The sequence below is a fragment of the Rosa rugosa genome, chromosome 1 (assembly GCF_958449725.1).
Source record: "Rosa rugosa chromosome 1, drRosRugo1.1, whole genome shotgun sequence".
Taxonomy (NCBI): domain Eukaryota; kingdom Viridiplantae; phylum Streptophyta; class Magnoliopsida; order Rosales; family Rosaceae; genus Rosa; species Rosa rugosa.
The window spans coordinates 22470972-22491576 of record NC_084820.1 but is presented as its reverse complement, the minus strand read 5'-3'; the positions used below and the strand labels follow the sequence as shown (position 1 = coordinate 22491576).

Genomic DNA, 20605 nt, shown 5'->3' with positions numbered 1-20605 from the left:
TCAAGGCCTGAAGCGCCGTCGTCAGCCGCCTTGCTGCTTCCGGCGGTGACAGCCCTTCCGAAGCGCTCAAGCTCTTCTACTCGCTGAATGCTTGAAGCTATTCGACGAAATGCCTGAGTTAGGTGTTGAGCCGTATGTGCTTAGTTACAATGTGATGATCAAGCTTTGTGCTAGAGTTGGAAGGAAGGACTTGCTTTTTTTTTTTTTTTTTTGGAAAAAGGAAGGACTTGCTTGTTTTTGTGTTGGAGAGGATTTTGGAGTAGGGGATCGCGGTGTGTATGACTACATTGAATTCCCTGGTTGCGGCTTATGTTGGTTTCAGAGACTTGGAAACTGCGGAGAAGATGGTTCAGGCAATGAGGGAAGGGAGGAGAGACCTCTGCAAGATTCTAAGGGAGGCAAATTTGAGGAGTTCGAATTCGAGTGGAAGAAATGGGGATGTGTTTGAGATGTGTTTAAGGACCTCGGCCCCGATCTAATTTTGACAACAAGAGAGAGAGAGAGACCCAGAAACGCTTAGAGGGAAAGAGAAATAGCACTTTTTTCTTGATTTTAGAGAGAGAGAGAGGAAGAGGCTCTAGTTGCAGGAGGCGAAAACCCTAAGCCGTCGTCATGAGCGGTGAAATCCCCCCAAATACAAACCCGAAACCCACCTTTGCTTCTGTACTCGCAAGTGAAAATCCACTTGGTTTTGTCATTGACGACCTGCCTGTGCCTTCAGTTGAGGATGGCGTTGTCATAGTCCAAATTTCCGAGGAGCCATTCCTACGCGGGCTTGATCGCTGCAAAACAATCCTTGTAGGGAAACTTCTGTCGCCTCCGAATGGGGTCATGCCAAAAGCTCATGAGTTAGGGCAAAGGCTGCGTCTGGTTTGGCATAGCATATCGAATTGGTCAGTGGCCCCGTTGGGTAAGGGATTCTTCATGCTGCAATTCCAAACCCTAGATGATATGCAGCGCATTTGGTCAATGGGTTCTATAAATTTAAATCCTGGGATATTGAGGTTGATCAAATGGACACCTACGTTCTCTCCCTCCACGTACAGAAACACTTTTGCGCAGATTTGGGTACGTTTTTGGGATTTAGGTTTTGCATATTGGGACCACCAGACCTTGTTTGAGATTGCACGAGGTGTTGGCACGCCAATCAAATTGGACGCCAGGACTGCCGACAGATCTTTGGGTCTATATGCCAGAGTGCTCGTTGATGTTGATCTCTCAAAGCCATTGTGTGATCAAATTAGAGTTGCTCGCTTACACGGGGACGCTGTAACTGCTAAGATTGAGTATGAGTCAATACCAGTTCTCTGCCAGGTATGTGGAATTGTTGGTCACTCTGCTAATAAGTGCAACAATACATCTGCTCCACCTGATGAATCAATGCCTGTGAACCGGGGACGCTCTCTGACCCGCTCTCATTCTACACGAAAAAAGCAGCGGTCGCGCCGCCGTTCAAAGCGCAAGACAGTGCATCCTGCCTCTGTGGTGGAGGTAGAGAAGGCTCCGCCACTGGTTACCTCTGCAGTACAAGTGATGGATGAGGTTACGCAGGTGGTTGAGAATGTGGAACCGGTTTTGGAATTGGTTAACAAGGACGTAAGTATGGCTAGCTCTTCTACTACCTCCGTCCCACCAGGTTTTACCAAAGTTCAAAAGCTAGAGATGGTTGCTGATAGGTCTAAGCCAGCAGAAATGGCTTTGACTAATAATTTGGTAAGTGATGAGATGGAAGTTACCTCGACTGGAGGGGTAATTGGCGTTCTAGAAGAGGGAGAGTTTACTCCAGTTGTTTCCAAAAAAGTAATGAAGCTTGCAAAGCAGTCTGAAAAGGTTAAAGTAAAGCTCAAACCTGGTACTAAAATGCCGGTCCTACAGAAGGGGGCCAAACACAAACTGTATCAATGAAGATTTTGTTTTGGAATGCCCGTGGTCTCGCTAATGATGACACGCAACGGGCTTTAGCTAATATGGTACGTTCTCACAAACCTTTAATCGTTTGTATATCTGAACCTTTTATTTTAGTTGATTCAATTCCGTTGGCTTTCTGGAGATCTCTAGGCTTACGCCTAGTTACTACTAATGATCGAGGTTCTCTAGACCCAAACCTCTGGTTTTTCTGTCATGAAGCCCTAACATTGCAAGTGATTTCAGTTGGTAGCCAGCAGATTACAGTTTCCTGCACCCATGAGGGAAACCACAGTATATTCACTGCTGTTTACGCCAAAACTACTCTAATAGGTCGGAGGCAACTTTGGTCGGATCTTGCTGTTCTTCGGGCACAACATGTGCATGGGCCGTGGGTGGTTTTTGGAGATTTTAACTATGTCTTCGGAGCTCATGAAAAACGTGGGGGTAATCCACCAAATGCAGCATCATGCCAGGAGTTCCAGCAAATGTGTTCTTCTTGTGATCTTCTTGATATTCCCACAAAAGGACTCCCTTTCACCTGGACAAATCGTAGAATTGAGGAGCGTTTAGATAGGGCCCTTGGTAATTTGGATTGGTTGGAATCTTGGGCTGTAATGGAATGTTGCACACTCACTAAAGCCACCTCTGACCATTGTCCTATTCTATTGACATGCTCCAGACTTCAGCAAATTTTCAGGCCTTCATTTAGGTTTCAGAGTTTCTGGACGCAACAGCCCAATTTTCTCTCTTTGATTCGCGATTTCTGGGCCTCTCTTCAATTTTCTGGTTGCCCTCAGTTTGTTCTGGCTTCCAAGCTTAGAGCTCTGAAGGTGATGTTAAAGGACTGGAGTAAGGCCACCACTGGGGATGTCCATGTCAGAGTTAGAATTTCAAAGGCTCTTTTGGATACAGTTCAGTCTGAAATTTCAGTTATGGGTCCTTCTGAGGAGAGATTTATACGAGAAGATGCTGCTCACTCAAAGTTCCTTGCTGACCTTTCCATCCAGGCGATTTTTCTGAGAGATCAGTCTAGGATAAGATGGTTAAAAGATGGTGACCGAAACACGTCATTCTTGCACAATATGGTCAAGCTGCGACGTTTAAACAAATCCATCTGCTCCTTGAATGTTAACCAGGTGACTATCACTGATATGAATGCCATCGAAGCTCATGTGGTCCAACACTTTGAGAATGCCTTCACAAGTGATCCGAATATTGTGAATACAGGGCTAGTGGAACGTACTATTCCCCGCTTAGTTACTGAGGAAGAGAATTGTGCCCTTCTGGCAGTCCCATCATCACAGGAAATTCATGACGTTGTAATGAAAATGGATAGCTTCAGTGCCCTGGGTCCAGATGGTTTTAATGGGAGTTTCTTCAAGTTTTGTTGGTCGGTGGTTGGTCATGATGTTGTTCGGATGGTGCAAACTTTCTTTGAAAATGGTTTCATTATGCCTCACTTTAATTCTAATGTCATTACGCTCATTCCCAAACTTCAGGAGTCTGAGAAAGTTTCGGACTACAGGCCCATTGCACTTGCCAACTTTAGTTTCAAAATCATTACAAAGATCTTAGCTGACCGCCTTGGCCGCATTGCAGCAAGAATTGTTTCTCCTAGCCAAAGTGCCTTTATCACGGGCCGTAATATCATTGATCCCATCTTCTGAATGTGTGAACCTGCTTGATGGCAAATGCAGTTATGGAAACATTGCAATCAAGTTTGATATTAGCAAAGCGTTTGATACACTAGATTGGAACTTTCTACTAAGGGTTCTTAGTGCTTTTGGTTTCCACTCCACCTTTGTCAGGTATGTTCAAACAATTTTACAATCTGCTTACCTTTCAGTTAATGTGAATGGCAAAGCTTGTGGTTATTTTACCTGCTCCAGGGGTGTGCGTCAAGGTGACCCCCTATCACCGCTTCTTTTTTGTCTTGCTGAAGAAGTTTTAAGCAGGGGGATTGCCTCCTAGGTTAACCAAAATAAGATCAAGCTCATTAAGGCTTCAAGGAATGTAACGCCTCCATCACATGTTTTGTTTGCGGATGATGTTATGGTTTTTCTTCAAGGCCGCTACAAACATCTCAGGAACTTAATGTCTTTCATGGAGGAATATGCATTAAATTCTGGTCAGGCAGTAAACAAAGCAAAGTCACAGCTATTTCTTGGTAAGTATGCAGTTCCAAGACGGCTGAGAATAAAAAATATTCTTAACATCACTGTCAGCAATTTTCCTTTTACTTATCTGGGAGTTCCCATTTTTGCGGGGAGAGTTAAATCAGCTTTTTTACTCCCTATTGCTGATAAGGTCAAAAGCAAGCTCAGCTCTTGGAAAGGTAGATTGCTTTCGCAGGCCGGTAGGCTGCAATTAATTGATTCTGTTATACAAAGTCAGCTTATTTACAGTTTTCAGGTTTATGAATGGCCCCATGAGCTTTTGAAGAAAGTCCAGAGGTGGGTACAGAATTTTTTCTGGAATGGAGATCCTTTAAAAAATGGTTTTGCACTTGTAGCTTGGAAGAATTGTTGTGTGCCCAAAGATCAAGGTGGTTTGGGTTTGAAAGATCTATTTACCCTCAACAAATCGCTGCTTCTGAAGCGTTGTTGGGAAGTAATCACCAAAGCATCTCCCTCTGCTATCCTGCTTCATGACCGTTTCTTAATTCCTGGCTTCCTTCCCACCAACTGTTACAAGAAGTCGTCAATTTGGCTGGGGCTCAAGAAGTTGTGGCTACAGTTTCATACAAATCTGCAATGGGTTGTGGGTGATGGTAAATTGATACGCTTTTGGAAAGATAATTGGTTGGGTGAAGCACTTGTAGACTCTATCAATTGTGCTCCTGATATTCTCCCTTTTCTTGATGACAATGTTTGTAGTTTCATACACAACAAGGAATGGAGAATTCCTTGGAGTTTCAAACTGACTCACAAAGAGGCAGCTGAGGCCATTTCTTCTGTTCAGTTACCAGCCTTTGACATGTCGGACCAGCCGGTGTGGGCATTGGAGAAATCAGGAGTCCTCACTGCCCAGTCTGCCTACTGCCTGCTGGCGGAGCAGCTGCCAGTGGTGCCTTGGGGCCGCAGGATATGGCATAGGGCCATCCAACCTCGAAAGAGTTTGGTTACTTGGAAAGTCCTACTTAACAGAATACCCACTGATGACCTGCTCCAACGCCGTGGCTCTATTCTTTGCTCTAGATGTCAGTTGTGCAGAGCCAATATTGAAAGCACTAGTCATCTTTTTGTTACCTGTGCAGCTTCCTTATCAATCTGGCATTGGGTTGGGTCCCTTTTCAGGCTTCAATTTGATCCAGGTACGTCGTTGGTTGATCTTTTTGGTGACAATTATATCTCTAGCTTCTCTGTTTCTTCCAAGCTTCTTTGGTTTATTTCTGTTTGCAATCTACTATGGAGTTTATGGATGGAGCGTAACAGATTAAAGCATGAAGGGGGTGATTTTAATGAGGTTATTTTCAAACAGAAGCTAATCCTGTCTCTTAAGGAATCAGCTTGTTTGCTTTTTACCCCTTCGTATAACACCCAATCTATGCCAATTTTTGAGCTCTTGGGTCTTTCACCATTGCGGCCTACAGCCCCCAAAGTTGTGCAAGTGTTATGGCAGCCTCCTCCTGTTCATTGGGTGAAAGTGAACACGGACGAATCTTTTCACAATCAAGCACATGCAGGTTATGGTGGCATTTTTAAAAATAGTGATGCATCGTTTATGGGTGCTTTCTCTGCTAATGTTAAAGTGCCTAGTGCTCTGGATGCGGAGATGTTAGCAGTCATTGAGGCAGTACGCATAGCCTGGTCAAAACAATGGAATAATCTTTGGTTAGAGGTGGACTCGTTGCTTTTGTTACAGTATTTCAAAGTGCCACTATCTGTCCCTTGGCATTTGCGTATAGCTTGGGGTAATTGTATGCATACTGCACGTCAAATGAATATCCATATTTCACACATTTTTAGAGAAGGTAACTCGGTTGCAGATAAGCTAGCTAACTATGGTGCCACCATGGAGGATTATGTCTGGTGGGAGTTTCTACCAACGTTTCTACTATCCTATTTTGGTCATGATTTCTCAGGGCGTCCTAGTTACAGATTTTCTTAGTCTTGCTTTTCTCGGGCTCCGTTTTGGGGTTCCATCTTGTATTTTTCTATTTCAGCTACGTACTTGTTTTATTCAGGTGGTATTCTTGTACTAGTACTCGAGGTGAAGGTTTTATGTCCCCCTCGATGTACAACTATCATTTCTTTTTAATAATATTCGGCTGTGGGGCTGAGCCTCCCAGTCAGGCTGGGTTCCAAACCCCTTAAAAAAAAAAAAAAAATAAAAAAAAAAAAAAGGACCTCGGCCTTAACTTTATGCGGTACGACTTTGTCATCGTTGTCCTCGCCGATTCGCGCAGCTTTTGCAGGTGGAGCCAGACTAAATCGGAGCAGCTTTTACCACTCCTCTTCAGACTCCTCTCTTCTCTGCCCATCCATTTTCGTTTCTTTGTTTCTGGAGAAAAAGATCCATTCAATTTCTAAATTGTTCCACTCTAATTGAAAGAAATTGAACTTATATTTTGTTCAACAGATTGATAAATCTAATTTAATGGTGTGAGGATAATTTGGGGTTGGATTTCGATGTAGTGGTTGAATTCATTTACCAACGTTTCTACTATCCTATTTTGGTCATGATTTCTCAGGGCGTCCTAGTTACAGATTTTCTTAGTCTTGCTTTTCTCTGGCTCCGTTTTGGGGTTCCATCTTGTATTTTGCTATTTCAGCTACGTACTTGTTTTATTCAGGTGGTATTCTTGTACTAGTACTCGAGGTGAAGGTTTTATGTCCCCCTCGATGTACAACTATCATTTCTTTTTAATAATATTCGGCCGTGGGGCTGAGCCTTCCAGTCAGGCTGGGTTCCAAACCCCTTAAAAAAAAAAAAAAAAAAAAAAAAAGGACCTCGGCCTTAACTTTATGCGGTACGACTTCGTCATCGTTGTCCTCGCCGATTTGCGCAGCTTTTGCAGGTGGAGCCAGACTAAATCGGAGCAGCTTTTACCACTCCTCTTCAGACTCCTCTCTTCTCTGCCCATCCATTTTCGTTTCTTTGTTTCTGGAGAAAAAGATCCATTCAATTTCTAAATTGTTCCACTCTAATTGAAAGAAATTGAACTTATATTTTGTTCAACAGATTGATAAATCTAATTTAATGGTGTGAGGATAATTTGGGGTTGGATTTCGATGTAGTGGTTGAATTCATTTTGGATGGGGTTATATCGCCATCTTTCTCAGTTTCTTGTATGATCAGTTCGGGAGGAATGATCAAATTAAGTATTTTGCAAGTTGTTAATAAGAGATTTTGTCCATGAGGTTTTCATATTTGTGCAAGGCTACTGATGCAGCACGATTATGTGGATGGAGAGAGAGAGAAGGGTAGTTTTGGAAGAAAAATATTATTGAATTGATAAGAAGTATTAAAAAAAGCAAAGGGAGTGTAGAATGTAAAAAAGGATGTGCAAATTTCAGCCCCCTTAAAAAACTGAGGGATCAAAAGTTCACAACCTTATATGCTTTGCCCGTATATTGATTGCCAATCATACCCCAAACCTAGTCGTAATTGATGGTTTGTCTCATACAATTATTGCTACCTCTTTGCTTGTTGGGTGGGTGTTACTGTGTTAGTAAGTAGATGGCTTATTAGTTGACAGCATCTGCGAAGTCATACTTAATTAATCATTTAATCTTCTAGACCGGCCATTAGGTAGTGAGCAACATGGGCCGAGCAACACCTATCCAATCACTTTAACCTATACAATATATTATTTGGACATATTGCATCTGATAATTCCATTTTGGTAAGATTATTTTCTTGGTAGGTGGTGCAATGGAGATGGTTCTAGCTTCATGTCGGAGGTTTATTGTTTGAACCCTAGCAACGATGAAATTAGAAGTGCATGAAGTTGTGGTGATAATAGATTATGCTGTCTTATATGCCTCTTGGTCAGAAAGTATTGGTTAATTTAGTTTTATACTTCTACTTACCCAATGTTACATGGGCCGCAGGTCGCATTTCTCTTGCTCTCAAAGTAATGGTTATGGTTCATTTGGTTATAGACTTCTTTTCTTTTCTTTTTTGGACAAAGGTATTTGAACTTTGAGGGGTCCACAGCCTAGGAACATTAGCAACTATCGGTGGCTCGCAGAAACCCAATTAACATAAAGGTCCAGAGCCGATTACCACGTGACTACGTGAGAGCAGTCAAAATCCAACTAACGTCTGAGTTATACACTTCTATTTAGTGTTACCTGGGTTGAAGTCGTTTATGGAGAAGTACAAGACACATTTGGTAACAATTTTTCTAATAAAAATAGGTTTAAATAGTTATGCAGCCATGCATGGATCTTAATCATCTTATAACTGTATAAGGGTATATTTTTTGTGGTACCTAAAGTATTGTATTGTAACTTGGGCAATTTGGTACTTAGTCAATAAAAGAGGACTATGTGGTACTCAAAATTAATTATCCTCTATTAGACCATTCGGTCATTTTTCTTTTTTTTTTCTTTTTTTTTTCATTTAACCAAAAAATGGAAGGAAGTAACTTTAAGCACTAAGAGCATCTTTAGCAATGCTAGCCATTTTTGAGTCAAATTTTAGCTAAAGTAGCTAAAAAGTCATTTTAGCTAGCCACTTTAGAATTACGTCTGCATCAATGTTCTCTATTTTAGCTAGTTTTGAATTTATATTATTTTTTAAATGAATATTAAATAGTTTAAATGTATTTATAAATTATATAAAATAACTTAAAATGAATGTTTTAAATTATAGAGAGCCTCATTCTGCTCTCTATATTTAGGAGCGAGATAGCTAAAAGTTATAATAGAGAGCCATTTAGGAGTCTGGTGCAGCTGCTAAAATAGATAAAAAGCTAAACATGCTCTCTAAAATAGCTAAGGAACCACAATAGAGAGTCTGCTAAAGATGCTCTAAGTGAGTAAGTGTGGTTCCTTTTTATTAGCTACGTACCATTATCCCAGCAGCATAGAAGGAATAATTTTTATCACAAAATGCAGTGACTTAAATATTTTCTTATACACACAATCAAATTATAACCTATTTTACCCTCTTATATAGGATGTTCATTTTGAATTAATAAAGCATCTGCTATCAAGATCGAGGACCTACAATATACTTTTCTCTCACTTTAGTTTAATAACATTAATTTCTTCATTATAAGTGGGAATTCGATTCATGGATCAGTCATGCTAATGTTTTATATTGTCAGTTGTTATGTAATAATAATAAAAAAAACAATATAAAAGACTAATTAAACGTTTGCAAAGTCATTGATTATCATTTTTTTTGGGGGTTGATTTTTAAGTCATTTATAAATTAGAACTGTAGTTGACTTGAGCTGTCAGTGACTATCCAAGTCCTCCTCCAACCAAAGTTTTGTTTTTTATCTCCGTTTCCCATTTTCCCTTTTTAAATATTAACAGCTCCACGATGTTCTCCAAATTTCTTGTTATTTCGGTTCCATTGAAAACTTGAAGGTAGATACAACCTCAATTAGGATCCACCTTTCTCCGCTTCTATATCAACTTGACGAACTGGAATGCAGACAGCAGACTGTCGTTAGCCTTTTTCCCGGTGTTTTACGTTTTGTGTACCACCCAACCTCTCGGCAGGTTTGTTTCTTTTTCCTCTGTTTCTTCGTTATCTATACTTTCTTCTTTATGATTTGCTTTCGTTCTTTATGTTGCCGGTATCTGATATTATGCATTGGATCTGGTTACTCTACATAACTATTTTGGCTGTGGTTTTTAGAAAGTGCGAGATTTATAGTATAATTTTTGGTTTAATTATTAAAAGCTAACCAGCTAGGTAGAAAGTAGCCAAGTACCTAATGCAAGGAATGGATCCAAACTAGTTCCAACTAACCAAATTTTACTCTATTTCTTTTCAATCCTCTTTGACAATGCAAGCAATCAAAACAGTACTACTTCAAAGTTCAAATTCAATGTCATCAAAACTAGATTATAACACCAACCATAAGTACAAGATTATTTTTAGCTGGTATTACACTCGTTAAAGGAATTGGAATCTAAATTTTTATCATTTGTTAGCGCTTACATATTAAAGTGCCACTGGAGACTAAATCGACTTTCCAGAATGCTAATAACAATTCTGCTTAAGAGAAATATACATAGCACATCTCACATTATCATAAAGCCTAATTACCTGAAAGTTCCTTCTACTTATAAGTAAGGCATAAAATTAAGGTCTTCTCAAATATTTTTCTTGTTTTGTTCCTTGAAACTAATTAACCTCATTTCCCATGCAGCATTTAAATTAGGCACCCTATTGCAATTGGAAAGATCCAATAATTGATTAATCACCAGAGTCACCATTTCACCATTTACCAATATTTTTCTGATAGTATAGAATTCCTTAAGACCAAGACACATGTGATGAACAAAACTACCGTAACAAATTCATAACAAGTGCCATCTGTGCATGAAATAAATCTGAGCGTCATTTTTTATACTTCTTTAAATTAAACTACTCTTAAATTTCTCTAAGAAGAGATCTGAATGTTACTTTGCAGAAAGTTTGAGATCATTCTCTGAATCTCAGAAAGGGAGTTAAAGCAAGAGAGGATATGGCTTCCTCAGCGGCTCCTATTTCTGACAGCCTCAAGAAGATCTGGGATCAGTGGAATCTCCGGAGCTTCATCATGTTAAGTCTCACATTGCAGACCTTCTTAATTCTCTTTGCACCCTTGAGAAAGCGATCATCGAGCAAATGGGTAATCGTGCCCATCTGGTTGGCTTACTTGCTCGCTGACTGGGCTGCTAACTTCGCTATCGGACTAATTGCAAGCAGCCAAACGAACACTGATCAAGGTTCGCCAGAGAATGGTAATCTATTGGCATTCTGGGCTCCCTTTCTTCTTTTGCACCTTGGTGGTCCAGACACCATAATTGCAATTGCTATGGAAGACAATGCGTTGTGGCCGAGGCACTTGCTTGGTCTCATATTCCAGGTTGTAGCTGCAATGTACGTCTTCGGTATGCAGTTCTCTAACCAAAACAAGCTACTGTGGCCAACACTCTTCCTGTTTGTACCAGGACTTGTCAAGTACGGCGAGCGAACACGTGCTTTATATCTTGCCAGCTTGGAAAGTCTCAAGGAAACCATACTTGCAGTACCGGAACCTGGACCGGATTATGCAAAGTACATGGATGAGTACTCCTCAAGAAAAGCTGCCCATCTTCCAATTAAAATAGAAATCAAAGAAGGTCGTAGCTTAGATTCGAAGAATGTGACGTATCGGCTGGGAGGAGGAGACGTCATTGATAATATTACACTAGTGGAGGGTGCTCATCACTTGTTTCAAATCTCCATGGGTCTTATTATAGATCTTGTGTTTGACTATCATCAGCGCAAAGAGAGCCGTGCCTATTTCATCAAATTAGAATCAGGAGATGCTTTTACATCAATTGCGACTGAGCTCAATTTTATGTATGAAGCTCTGTACACCAAAGTTTATGTGGTACATTCTCGACGGGGATACTTGTTGAGAGCTACATCCTTCATCGCCGTTTGCATAGCCTTTGTTTTCTTCTATAGATTAGAGAAACATGGCTTTCACAGGTTTGATGTTGGAATTACTTATTCCTTGCTTTTTGGTGCCATAGCTCTTGATTCAATAGCTCTTTCGATGCTGATATTATCTGATTGGACGATCGCTGTTGTATACAAGTACTGTAAAAAGTGTTGTGTAGTCACTGATCTCATGATGAAGTACCTGGAGTTTAAGAGATCATGGCGATCAACTACTCCACCAAAGTGTCTGGAGCGGACCAGAAAGATTTTATTTCGAAGATGGTGTGAATCTGTCTCCGGTTTCAACTTCATAGATTATTCTCTCCGAGAATGTGGAAGATCAGTAGTCCGACCTGTGTACCGTTTTGGCATTTTTGACCTTTACCGTACAGTCATCAGATTTTTGGGCTACCTTTACCATAGAATCATCATATTCCTGGGCCACCTTTACCTTAGAATCATTAAATTCTTTGGCCTCAAGTATCTTCGAGATGAGATGAAGTATAGATCCAGCAAGAGACTGGATGAGAATTTGTGGAAGTTCATTTTTGATGAGTTGAAAAGTAAATCCTCAGAAGTTGCTGATGATCCCAAAATTGGTAGAGAAATATGTTCGTCCCAAGGGGATTGGGTTCTCCTAAAAAAGTATGAGAAGCATCCGGAGTACAAGAACTTGCTAGCATGCTTTGTTGATGTTACTTATGACAGACGCGTTCTGATGTGGCATATTGCTACTGAGATGTGTTATTACGAAGTTAATACAGGCAATGGTGGTGAGCATGGGGAATTTAGTAAGACCTTGTCTGATTACATGCTATATCTCTTAATCATGCAGCCTGCTTTGATGTCCTCTGTAGCGGGAATCGGACAAAAGAGATTTAGAGATACGGTTGCAGAAGCCAAAAAATTCTTTAAAAAAGGGCGAGTGGGATCCGATGTGAAACTAGGCAAGAAGGAACTAGGCGAGGCTTGTTACAAACTCCTTGATGTAGATACAGGAGTTAAACCTGTCAATGTCAAAGGGAATAGAAGTAAATCTGTTTTGTTTGATGCATGTATTCTGGCCAAGCAGCTGATGAAATTCGAAGACTCGCAATGGGAATTAATAAGCTCGGTGTGGGTGGAATTGCTATCATATGCTGCCAGTCATTGCAGAGCACAAAGCCACGCGCAATTGCTGACTAAAGGTGGAGAGCTTGTCACTTTTGTTTGGTTACTGATGGCTCGCTTTGGCATTGAGGAGGACATCCAAGTACTGGAGGTCCAAGCAAGAGTAAAATTGATCATGGAAAAGCAACCTGATGTATTCCAGAGTAATTAGCGGCGGACATCCAAGTACTGGAGGTCCAAGCAAGAGTAAAATTGATCATGGAAAAGCAACCTGATGTATTCTAGAGTAATTAGCGGCGTACACATTAATTTATATCTCGTTGCTCATTTGCATTATATTCCAAGTTTTAGTAAGGTGACTGTATGAGAAATTTTGAAGAGCGACTCATTTGCATTTTTTTTTTCATCGTTGACCAAAAAAAAAACATGGTTTTCTTAAAAAAAAAAAATCAAAAAGTCTTTTAAGATGGTTTTTAATCTTTTTTTTTTTTAAATGGTAATCAAATGATAAGTTGAAAAGTCATATGTTTTCTATTTGTCCCGAGTTTTTTGATTCGTTCATTAGGTGGCTAATTTTTTTTCATTTATTCAACGAATCACAAATTTTGATCCTTCATAAAGCTATCAAAATATAAGAAATACCAATATTTAAAAAAAAAAAAAGCCACCGAGTTGGTGGTGTCTATGGATCGTGCAGCATTTGGTGGCCTGATTGGTGCTCTAAGAGGCCATGCGTCACAAGGAGGCGAAGGGGCTTCTAGCTAGTTCCAATAATGCCGGAACTCCTGTGTGCTCTACAACTGTTCTTGCAAATATTAAGGAGGCAGGCTTTTTCAAAAATTGGGCATCCATTGTGCCCCTAACTTAGTGGACAATCTGGTGTTGCCACTGGTGATATTGCCGGCAGCGAGGGTAGCTGAGACGCTAGATGATATGGTGGTGGAGGTTTCCAATACTCTTCTAGCTGGAACAAAATGCAAGGCAGCCTTTGACCTTGATCATTCTGGAAAAAGGTATCTTGCCCTTCCTACTCCTGAATTGCAAGTGGACGAAAATGTTACATTGATGTTGCAGCACAAGAATGGCAAAATAATTGTGTCTTTGAAGAAGAAGAAGTTAGGGCGTCTGGAAGGAAGCAAAAATAAACGCATATGTTCGGGTGCTTGAGAAAGATTTGCAGGTGAAAAGACCTAAAAAATGGAAGAGCCATGTTGAACCTATTGATGAAATTGGTGATCCAAATGCAACCAAGGAAACTGAGTCAAGAGGTTTGGAGGTCTTGGTGAATGAAGATAGTGTGGAAGGTGATGTATCACCTTCTACTCCAAGAATTGTTTAATTTATGTTTAGGTCGCAAAAACCAAGTGCTCTGAGGATCATTTTATTTTATTTACTTCGGAGCTTCTAGGTTTTTGTTTGGAATAATGGTGCGTGAACTTTCTAAAAGGTTGGTGTACGGGGGGTAGTCCGGGTCTTATTCTTGTTTAGAATAGATTTTTAGGGTACTCTAAGGAGCGATTCTTTCTGTCAACTCCACACGGTTGTTTTGTTTTTGTACAGCTTGCTAAATTTAATGAATGGCTTAACTTTTCTTGGCAAAAAAAAAAAAAAAAACCACTGTGTGTTTTAGTTTTCATTATTTATGAAAATACCACTCTAGCAAAATACCTATAGTTAACGAACAAAAAAATTACTGTCAACGAACAAAAAGCCTACTATCAAATAGCCAAAAAGCTACCAACAATCAAAAAGCTATTGTCATTTTCTAGAAAAATTACTGTGATTCATTGACACTTTGTGATAAAAATATATGGTGACTTAATTGATAATATAAGTTTTAAAAAAAGTACTTAAAATTTATTTGCTATAATTAGTTTTATGGTTCGTCGATAATAGCATTTAGAAGATGACAATAGCATTTCAAAATATTATCGTGGACAATAGTGTTTTTGAATGACAGTAACATTTTAGTCTATTGGCAATAGCTTCTTGTTGTGGGGTAGTACCTCTTTGAATAATGGTGCAGACTTTTACAACAAATTATAGTAACTTTCATGAAGAATGACAATACCTTTTCGGTTCATTGACAGTAACTTTTTAGTAATTCAGAAGTAGCTTTTTCATATGTCTGTAATAACTTTTCCAATAATGACAATAGCTATGTCATGCCATTTTCATAAATAATGAAAAGTAAAAATGCAGTGACTGTTTAAGGAAAACTGAAATTGGTAGAGAATTGAGTCGTACTTTCATTGATAATAGGGGTTTCTTTATATAGAGGATTATAAGGCATAGAATCAGAGTTGTACAAGGAAACGTAATATTACATTGATTGGATATCTCCAAGATTCTCCGATATTATCTCTAATTCTAACCCTATTACCACTAGGTCAAGTAACCTAGAGTTTGGGTCAGACACATATTCTAGATTTACTTGAACACTCCCCCTTGTGTCGCCCAAACGTGGTGCTCCTCTCGTTACCTCATTAAAAACCTTGCCGAGTAACAAAAACTCAGTGGGACAAAAATAACCTCGGTCGAAGGGGAAAAAGAGCACAACACACCCTTCACGTTTCGAGACCATACATGTCTGCATCTCCTCCTGATGACTACGGTCATGGGAATTCGGATAACTTCTGCAAATAATGCTACCAACATGTTTCTCAAAAGTGGAATTTAGGCAATGACTTAGTGAGCAAGTCTGCCATACTGTCCTCAGATCGAACCCAGTTCGCTTTGATCTTGAGGAGAGTCTGTTCTTGCTGATTATGCTTGGTGTTGTCGCTTTTGATGTAGCCTTGCTTCATTCGTTCAAAACAAGCAGCATTATTCTAAATGCTCGTAGGCTCATCTGTGGTAGACTTCAAACCACAATTGTTCAAACATGCGTAATTATGGATCCAATCCATATATATTCACGAACCACTTCGTAAAGAGCAATAATCTCTACATGGTTCGAAAATATAGTGACTAGGGTCTGTTCTATAGACCTCCAAGATATTACGGTCATACTCATGGTGAACACTTAACCAGTTTGGGAATGACCTTTGTGTGGGTCAGAGAGATATCCAACATCAGCAAAACCTTCCAAAACACATGTCGTTTTGGGATGAGGATAGAGGACGCAGACCAATATTGGCAGTGTTCCTGGTGTGTGATAGGTCCGAATCCATCATCTCTCTATAGGGATAGAACAACCCCATATCAATCGTACATCTCATGTACCGAAAGATATTTTTTACACCAATCCAATGGTGTCGCATTGGCACAAAGCTATATCTAGCTAACAAGTTCACGGTAAATGAGATGTCCGGTCTTGTGCATTGAGCTAAGTACAATAATGCGCCTATTGTACTTAAGTAAGGCACTTCTGCCTCTAGCACATCTTCGTCATCATCCTTTCGACGAAGAGGATCCTTTTCAGGATTACGACTATAGACGATCATGGGGATGCTTGAAGGCTTGACCTTGTCAAAATGCCTAAGCATCTATCAACATGATGCTCAAGTTCCAAACTGAGACATAATCGTGTTTTCCCAAGATCCTTCACATCAAACTTGGATTTCAAGTGTTCAGCGGTTTCCCTTAACTTTTTAAGGGCTTCCAATGAAGATCATGTCCAACATGAACCGCGATAAAATCCAAACCTTGTTATGGAAATGCGCAGGCCTATCTCTTCCCAATCAAGTAGTCACTTTAGTGAGCGTTTCAACCTCCTTGTAAACGCGCTCCGTGGTCTAGAGCCACTTGGCTTGGGTAAATGAAGTTCACCATGAATTTTCATGTATATTCCGTATCTAGATTCCCCTAGAGATACGTAGTGACCACATTTGTAAGCTGCATATTCAGTTATTCGCAAACTACCAAACTGATAGGGTAGTGGAGTGCAATGACATTCATTACGAGAGAATATGTCTCATCGTAGTCGATTCCAGGGCGTTTTGTGAGAAGCCTTGCCCCATAAGGCGAGATTACCATCTCTTTTTCTCATCACGCTTTCTAATGAAGACCCATTAGTCAATAAGTTTTATGTTAGGAGGTGTTGGCATCATTGGCTCGAAAACCTTCCTCTTCGTTAGAGAATCCAATTTAACCTGGATTGCATCTTTCCATTTACGCTAATTTTCTCTACATTGACATTCATTCATCAACGGAGTGTGGTTCAATATCATCGGACTCAATGAACTCATGCGCAATAAATGCGCAAATACATCATCAATCATGATGGAGTTTCTATCCCACGTCTCATGTACAATAGTGTAATTTTCAAAGGAATCTATATTCTGAGGAATAGGTTCTGATGTTGAGGCATCCCCCAACGATAAACATAATCCTGAAGATTCTCATGAGATGGATTTTGAGTGTCGATGATCCAAGGATTGGGTAGTGCCAAAGTATCCTTCGAACCCACGGGCTTCCCATACAGCCTAGCTGAGGCCATGACCTGTAACGCTAGAGTGTCACTCTCTATGGCGTTGGCGCCATACCTACCTCCGTGTAGGGTGGCGCTACGTCCTCTCGTAGGGACGTTCATCCTTGCAGGCATATTTGTAACAGATATGTGTGATCTCGTCATTTTAGTGAGGATCGAGATGAGACATAGTGGGGACAGGTCACGACAAATCCTATCATTCTTGCTGAACATCCATGTTCTTATCTCCCCTTAACGACGGAAAAACTGTTTCATCAAAGTGACAATTCGCAAGACATGCGGTAAAGAGATCGCTTAGCAAGGGCATTAAGTGACAGACGATTGTTGGAGTCTCAAATCCAACTTAGTTGCCCATTCGTCTGTAAGGACCCATCATAGAGCGATGTGGCGATGCAATTGGCACATAAATGACACACTCAAATATGTGTAAGTACGAGATATTGGTACCCAGTCACTAGTTGTAACGCTGAAGTAGATTGAGTGGTGGTGGATCGTAGACGAATTAGCATAGTTGTATGCGATATTGCATCACCCCAAGCGGATATAAGGAGATTGGTGCGTATTACCAATTTCCAGGCTACTATCGTAGTGGTTTCCGCGAGATCATTTGGGTATGTTCATGGGAATATGATGTCCAACATCAGTCCTAATACAATAACCATCGAATGTCTTCGATGTAAACTCTTTAGCATTGTCAAGTCTAATTAACTGAATAGGATGATCTAAGGAGTGAGCCCGTTATTATATGATATGTGTTAGCACAAGCAACATTATAAGTGGACAATGGCACAACAGGTGACTAGCGTATTTGCGTGTCCACCAACATCATGAGATATTTAAACGTCCGCAAGTTGGTTGAACCAGTCCACAGAATCCCCACTGATTTTATGTAAGAACAGAATGAGTATGTTCATATCCTTTGCATAGGATGGTCTTAGTCTTAATTTCCCTAAGGAACGGGCTTTGTAAAATGAGCGAGAGGCCTTAGAAGCAACCAATGAGAATTTTGGTTGGGCATGAGCGTCTGAAACGCTATTTGAAGCAAAGTTGGTGATTGCAGTATCACCTAGGGCGCCATCACCATGATGGACCACATCCATGATGGCGTCATAGATATGGATTGTGCCATCCCTAGGTTGGTGTTGAACGGCGACGGCGCCAGGGGCAGTGGCGGCGGTAACACTTAGTCCAAGAATCAACTTTTGATTCTTGCTTCATTTCGTTCAAAAGAATGGATGTCCGTGTGAAGTCTTTAGTAGACGGATCATCATATCATGACTAGGATGACCTATCCTGTCATGACAAAGCCAATATGTGTCTAAATCCAAGAGATCTTCTCTCATAACTTTATTGGATTTAATAGCTCGAATAGTGACATAGAGTCCACTAGAGAGACACATAAACTTCTCTAAGATGCGCCTTATTCCGCAATCATTAGAGGTAGTGCAAAAGAACTATTTTCTGTTCTCTACATGCGTTTTCGCATGGAATCCGTTGGCTCAAATAGCTCAATAGGGTTCGATTTTCCCTAGGAGCGTAGAGAGTTTCTGTGACGGTAATCAAGGTGCCATTGGGCAAGCGGAATTTGGGCCATTCCATATCCTTGAACTAATACTGATGGCCCAACCATTGTAGTCACAAAGTAATATGCTCAGAATCAAAATGGAGTCATAATGAAAAGAACTCGAAATTTTATTCATAAGCCAACGGAGTACATCGTTGTCTTTTAACCATTAAGAGAATCTAATCCAAATACTAGCTAATGCAAAAGGTAGTCGTTTGACTTCTTTCGGTAACTCCAAAATAAATATGACCAGGTGAGTAGAGAGATGTCGGTGGAGCAAAGCTTGCTTAAGTACCACTTATCTCAAAACCTTCCTAGACATCATACTTACTTTGGATGAGCCTACTTTTAAGAGAAAATAAACCAATGGCAATTAGTACAATATATGGCAATTGCCTATTACATCTCTTGGAAAAATAAAGACATAAACAGAATTGGCGATCTATTGATCCCAGCTAGATTTGAAGTCTTCAACCCTTCACTCTAGATCATCTTCTTGATCTTCTTGTTCCACGTAGTGAGCTTCTCTTGCTTCACAATATGCTTTGTAGGCGGTGACAATTTCTTCACGAGCTCTACAAATGTGTGCCTAATGACCGGATACTTCACATCGTGAACATTCATCTCTGTGATCAGACTCTATTGATTGAGGCGCTTTGAAAGCATCATTTGGATGGCTCTTAGTGTTGATGGTGCCACCAACATGGCCAATGGCGCTGCCTCTCTCTCTCTCTCTCTTTCCACGTTGACCTCTTCGGTTTCGTGTCTACCTATTTTGGAGGTTACCTTCCTCATTAGAGCGAGAATATGAACCAAAACGTCCAGAATTGTCCTTAGATTTAGGGTTTCGCTCTTGGCGCCCTCCCTTATGGGTGCATCTATAATTGGACTATGGAATATGCTTTGTTCCCACAGGTCTCGAATTATAGTTCTTCATAAGGATGTTGTCATGTGTTTCAGGGACATTCATAGCTCTAATGAGCTTATGAAACCTTATGATCCGTCCTGCAGTAACATCGATTCGATAGCTCTTTGCAACCATCAAAGTAGAGACGGGGAAGATAGAGAGAGTTCTCTCAATCAACATCGCATATGTGATATTTTTTCCACAGAATTCCATTAAGGATTTAATGCGAAGTGCTTCCGAGTTGTAGTCAATAACTGACTTGAAATCACATAAGCGGAGGGCTATGCCATCTCACTTCTAGTTCAGGAAGTAGGGAGTCACGGACATTGCCAAATCTTTCTTTGAGTGAGACCCACAGCCTTCTGGGGTCTTCTTCGTTCATATACTCGTACTGGAGCGAATCATCTATATAGCGAGTCATTAGGATGACGGCGCGCTTTTGCGTTATTTGCCTCCAAGGCTGCTCTATTTGCTTCCAAAGCTTGAGTTTGCTCAACAGTTAGCACGTCCTGGCTAGGCTCGAGAATCGTATCCAGGATTCCATCGGCCTTTAAATGCTAGCGGACATCACGAACCCACTTATGATATCTAGATCCAGTTGTTCTTAATGGAGCGAAGTCCAGTTTGTTTAGGTTACTCATCAGTTATGGAATCATGAATAATCATTGGTTCGGATAGCGAGTCATTAGGATGACGGCGCGCTTTTGCGTTATTTGCCTCCAAGGCTGCTCTATTTGCTTCCAAAGCTTGAGTTTGCTCAACAGTTAGCACGTCCTGGCTAGGCTCGAGAATCGTATCCAGGATTCCATCGGCCTTTAAATGCTAGCGGACATCACGAACCCACTTATGATATCTAGATCCAGTTGTTCTTAATGGAGCGAAGTCCAGTTTGTTTAGGTTACTCATCAGTTATGGAATCATGAATAATCATTGGTTCGGATAGAGATTAATAGAATTTAATATTGGAAATTCTATAAAAATAATTTTTTTTATTCTGAAAGAGAACAAGAAAAATGGTTAGTTTCGGAGCGAAAAAGGCTACCATGAAAACATATAAAATTTCTGAGCGTAGTCACTCCCA

At 40.4% G+C, this 20605-nt stretch overlaps 1 protein-coding gene across 1 annotated transcript; it reads left to right on the top strand.

Moving 5' to 3' along the window:
* Positions 1-9385: 9385 nt before the first annotated feature.
* On the top strand, positions 9386-12993 carry LOC133708411 (uncharacterized). The gene is made up of 2 exons (XM_062134181.1): positions 9386-9590; positions 10511-12993. The coding sequence occupies exon 2, from the start codon at positions 10565-10567 to the stop codon at positions 12830-12832; it is 2268 nt and encodes a 755-aa protein (XP_061990165.1). The 5' UTR covers positions 9386-9590; positions 10511-10564; the 3' UTR covers positions 12833-12993.
* The last annotated feature ends 7612 nt before the right edge of the window (positions 12994-20605 follow it).

What these genes read in the sequence shown, in the direction of transcription:
- LOC133708411 (XM_062134181.1), top strand. Translation starts at nt 10,565, where the DNA reads ATGGCTTCCTCAGCGGCTCCTATTTCTGACAGCCTCAAGAAGATCTGG.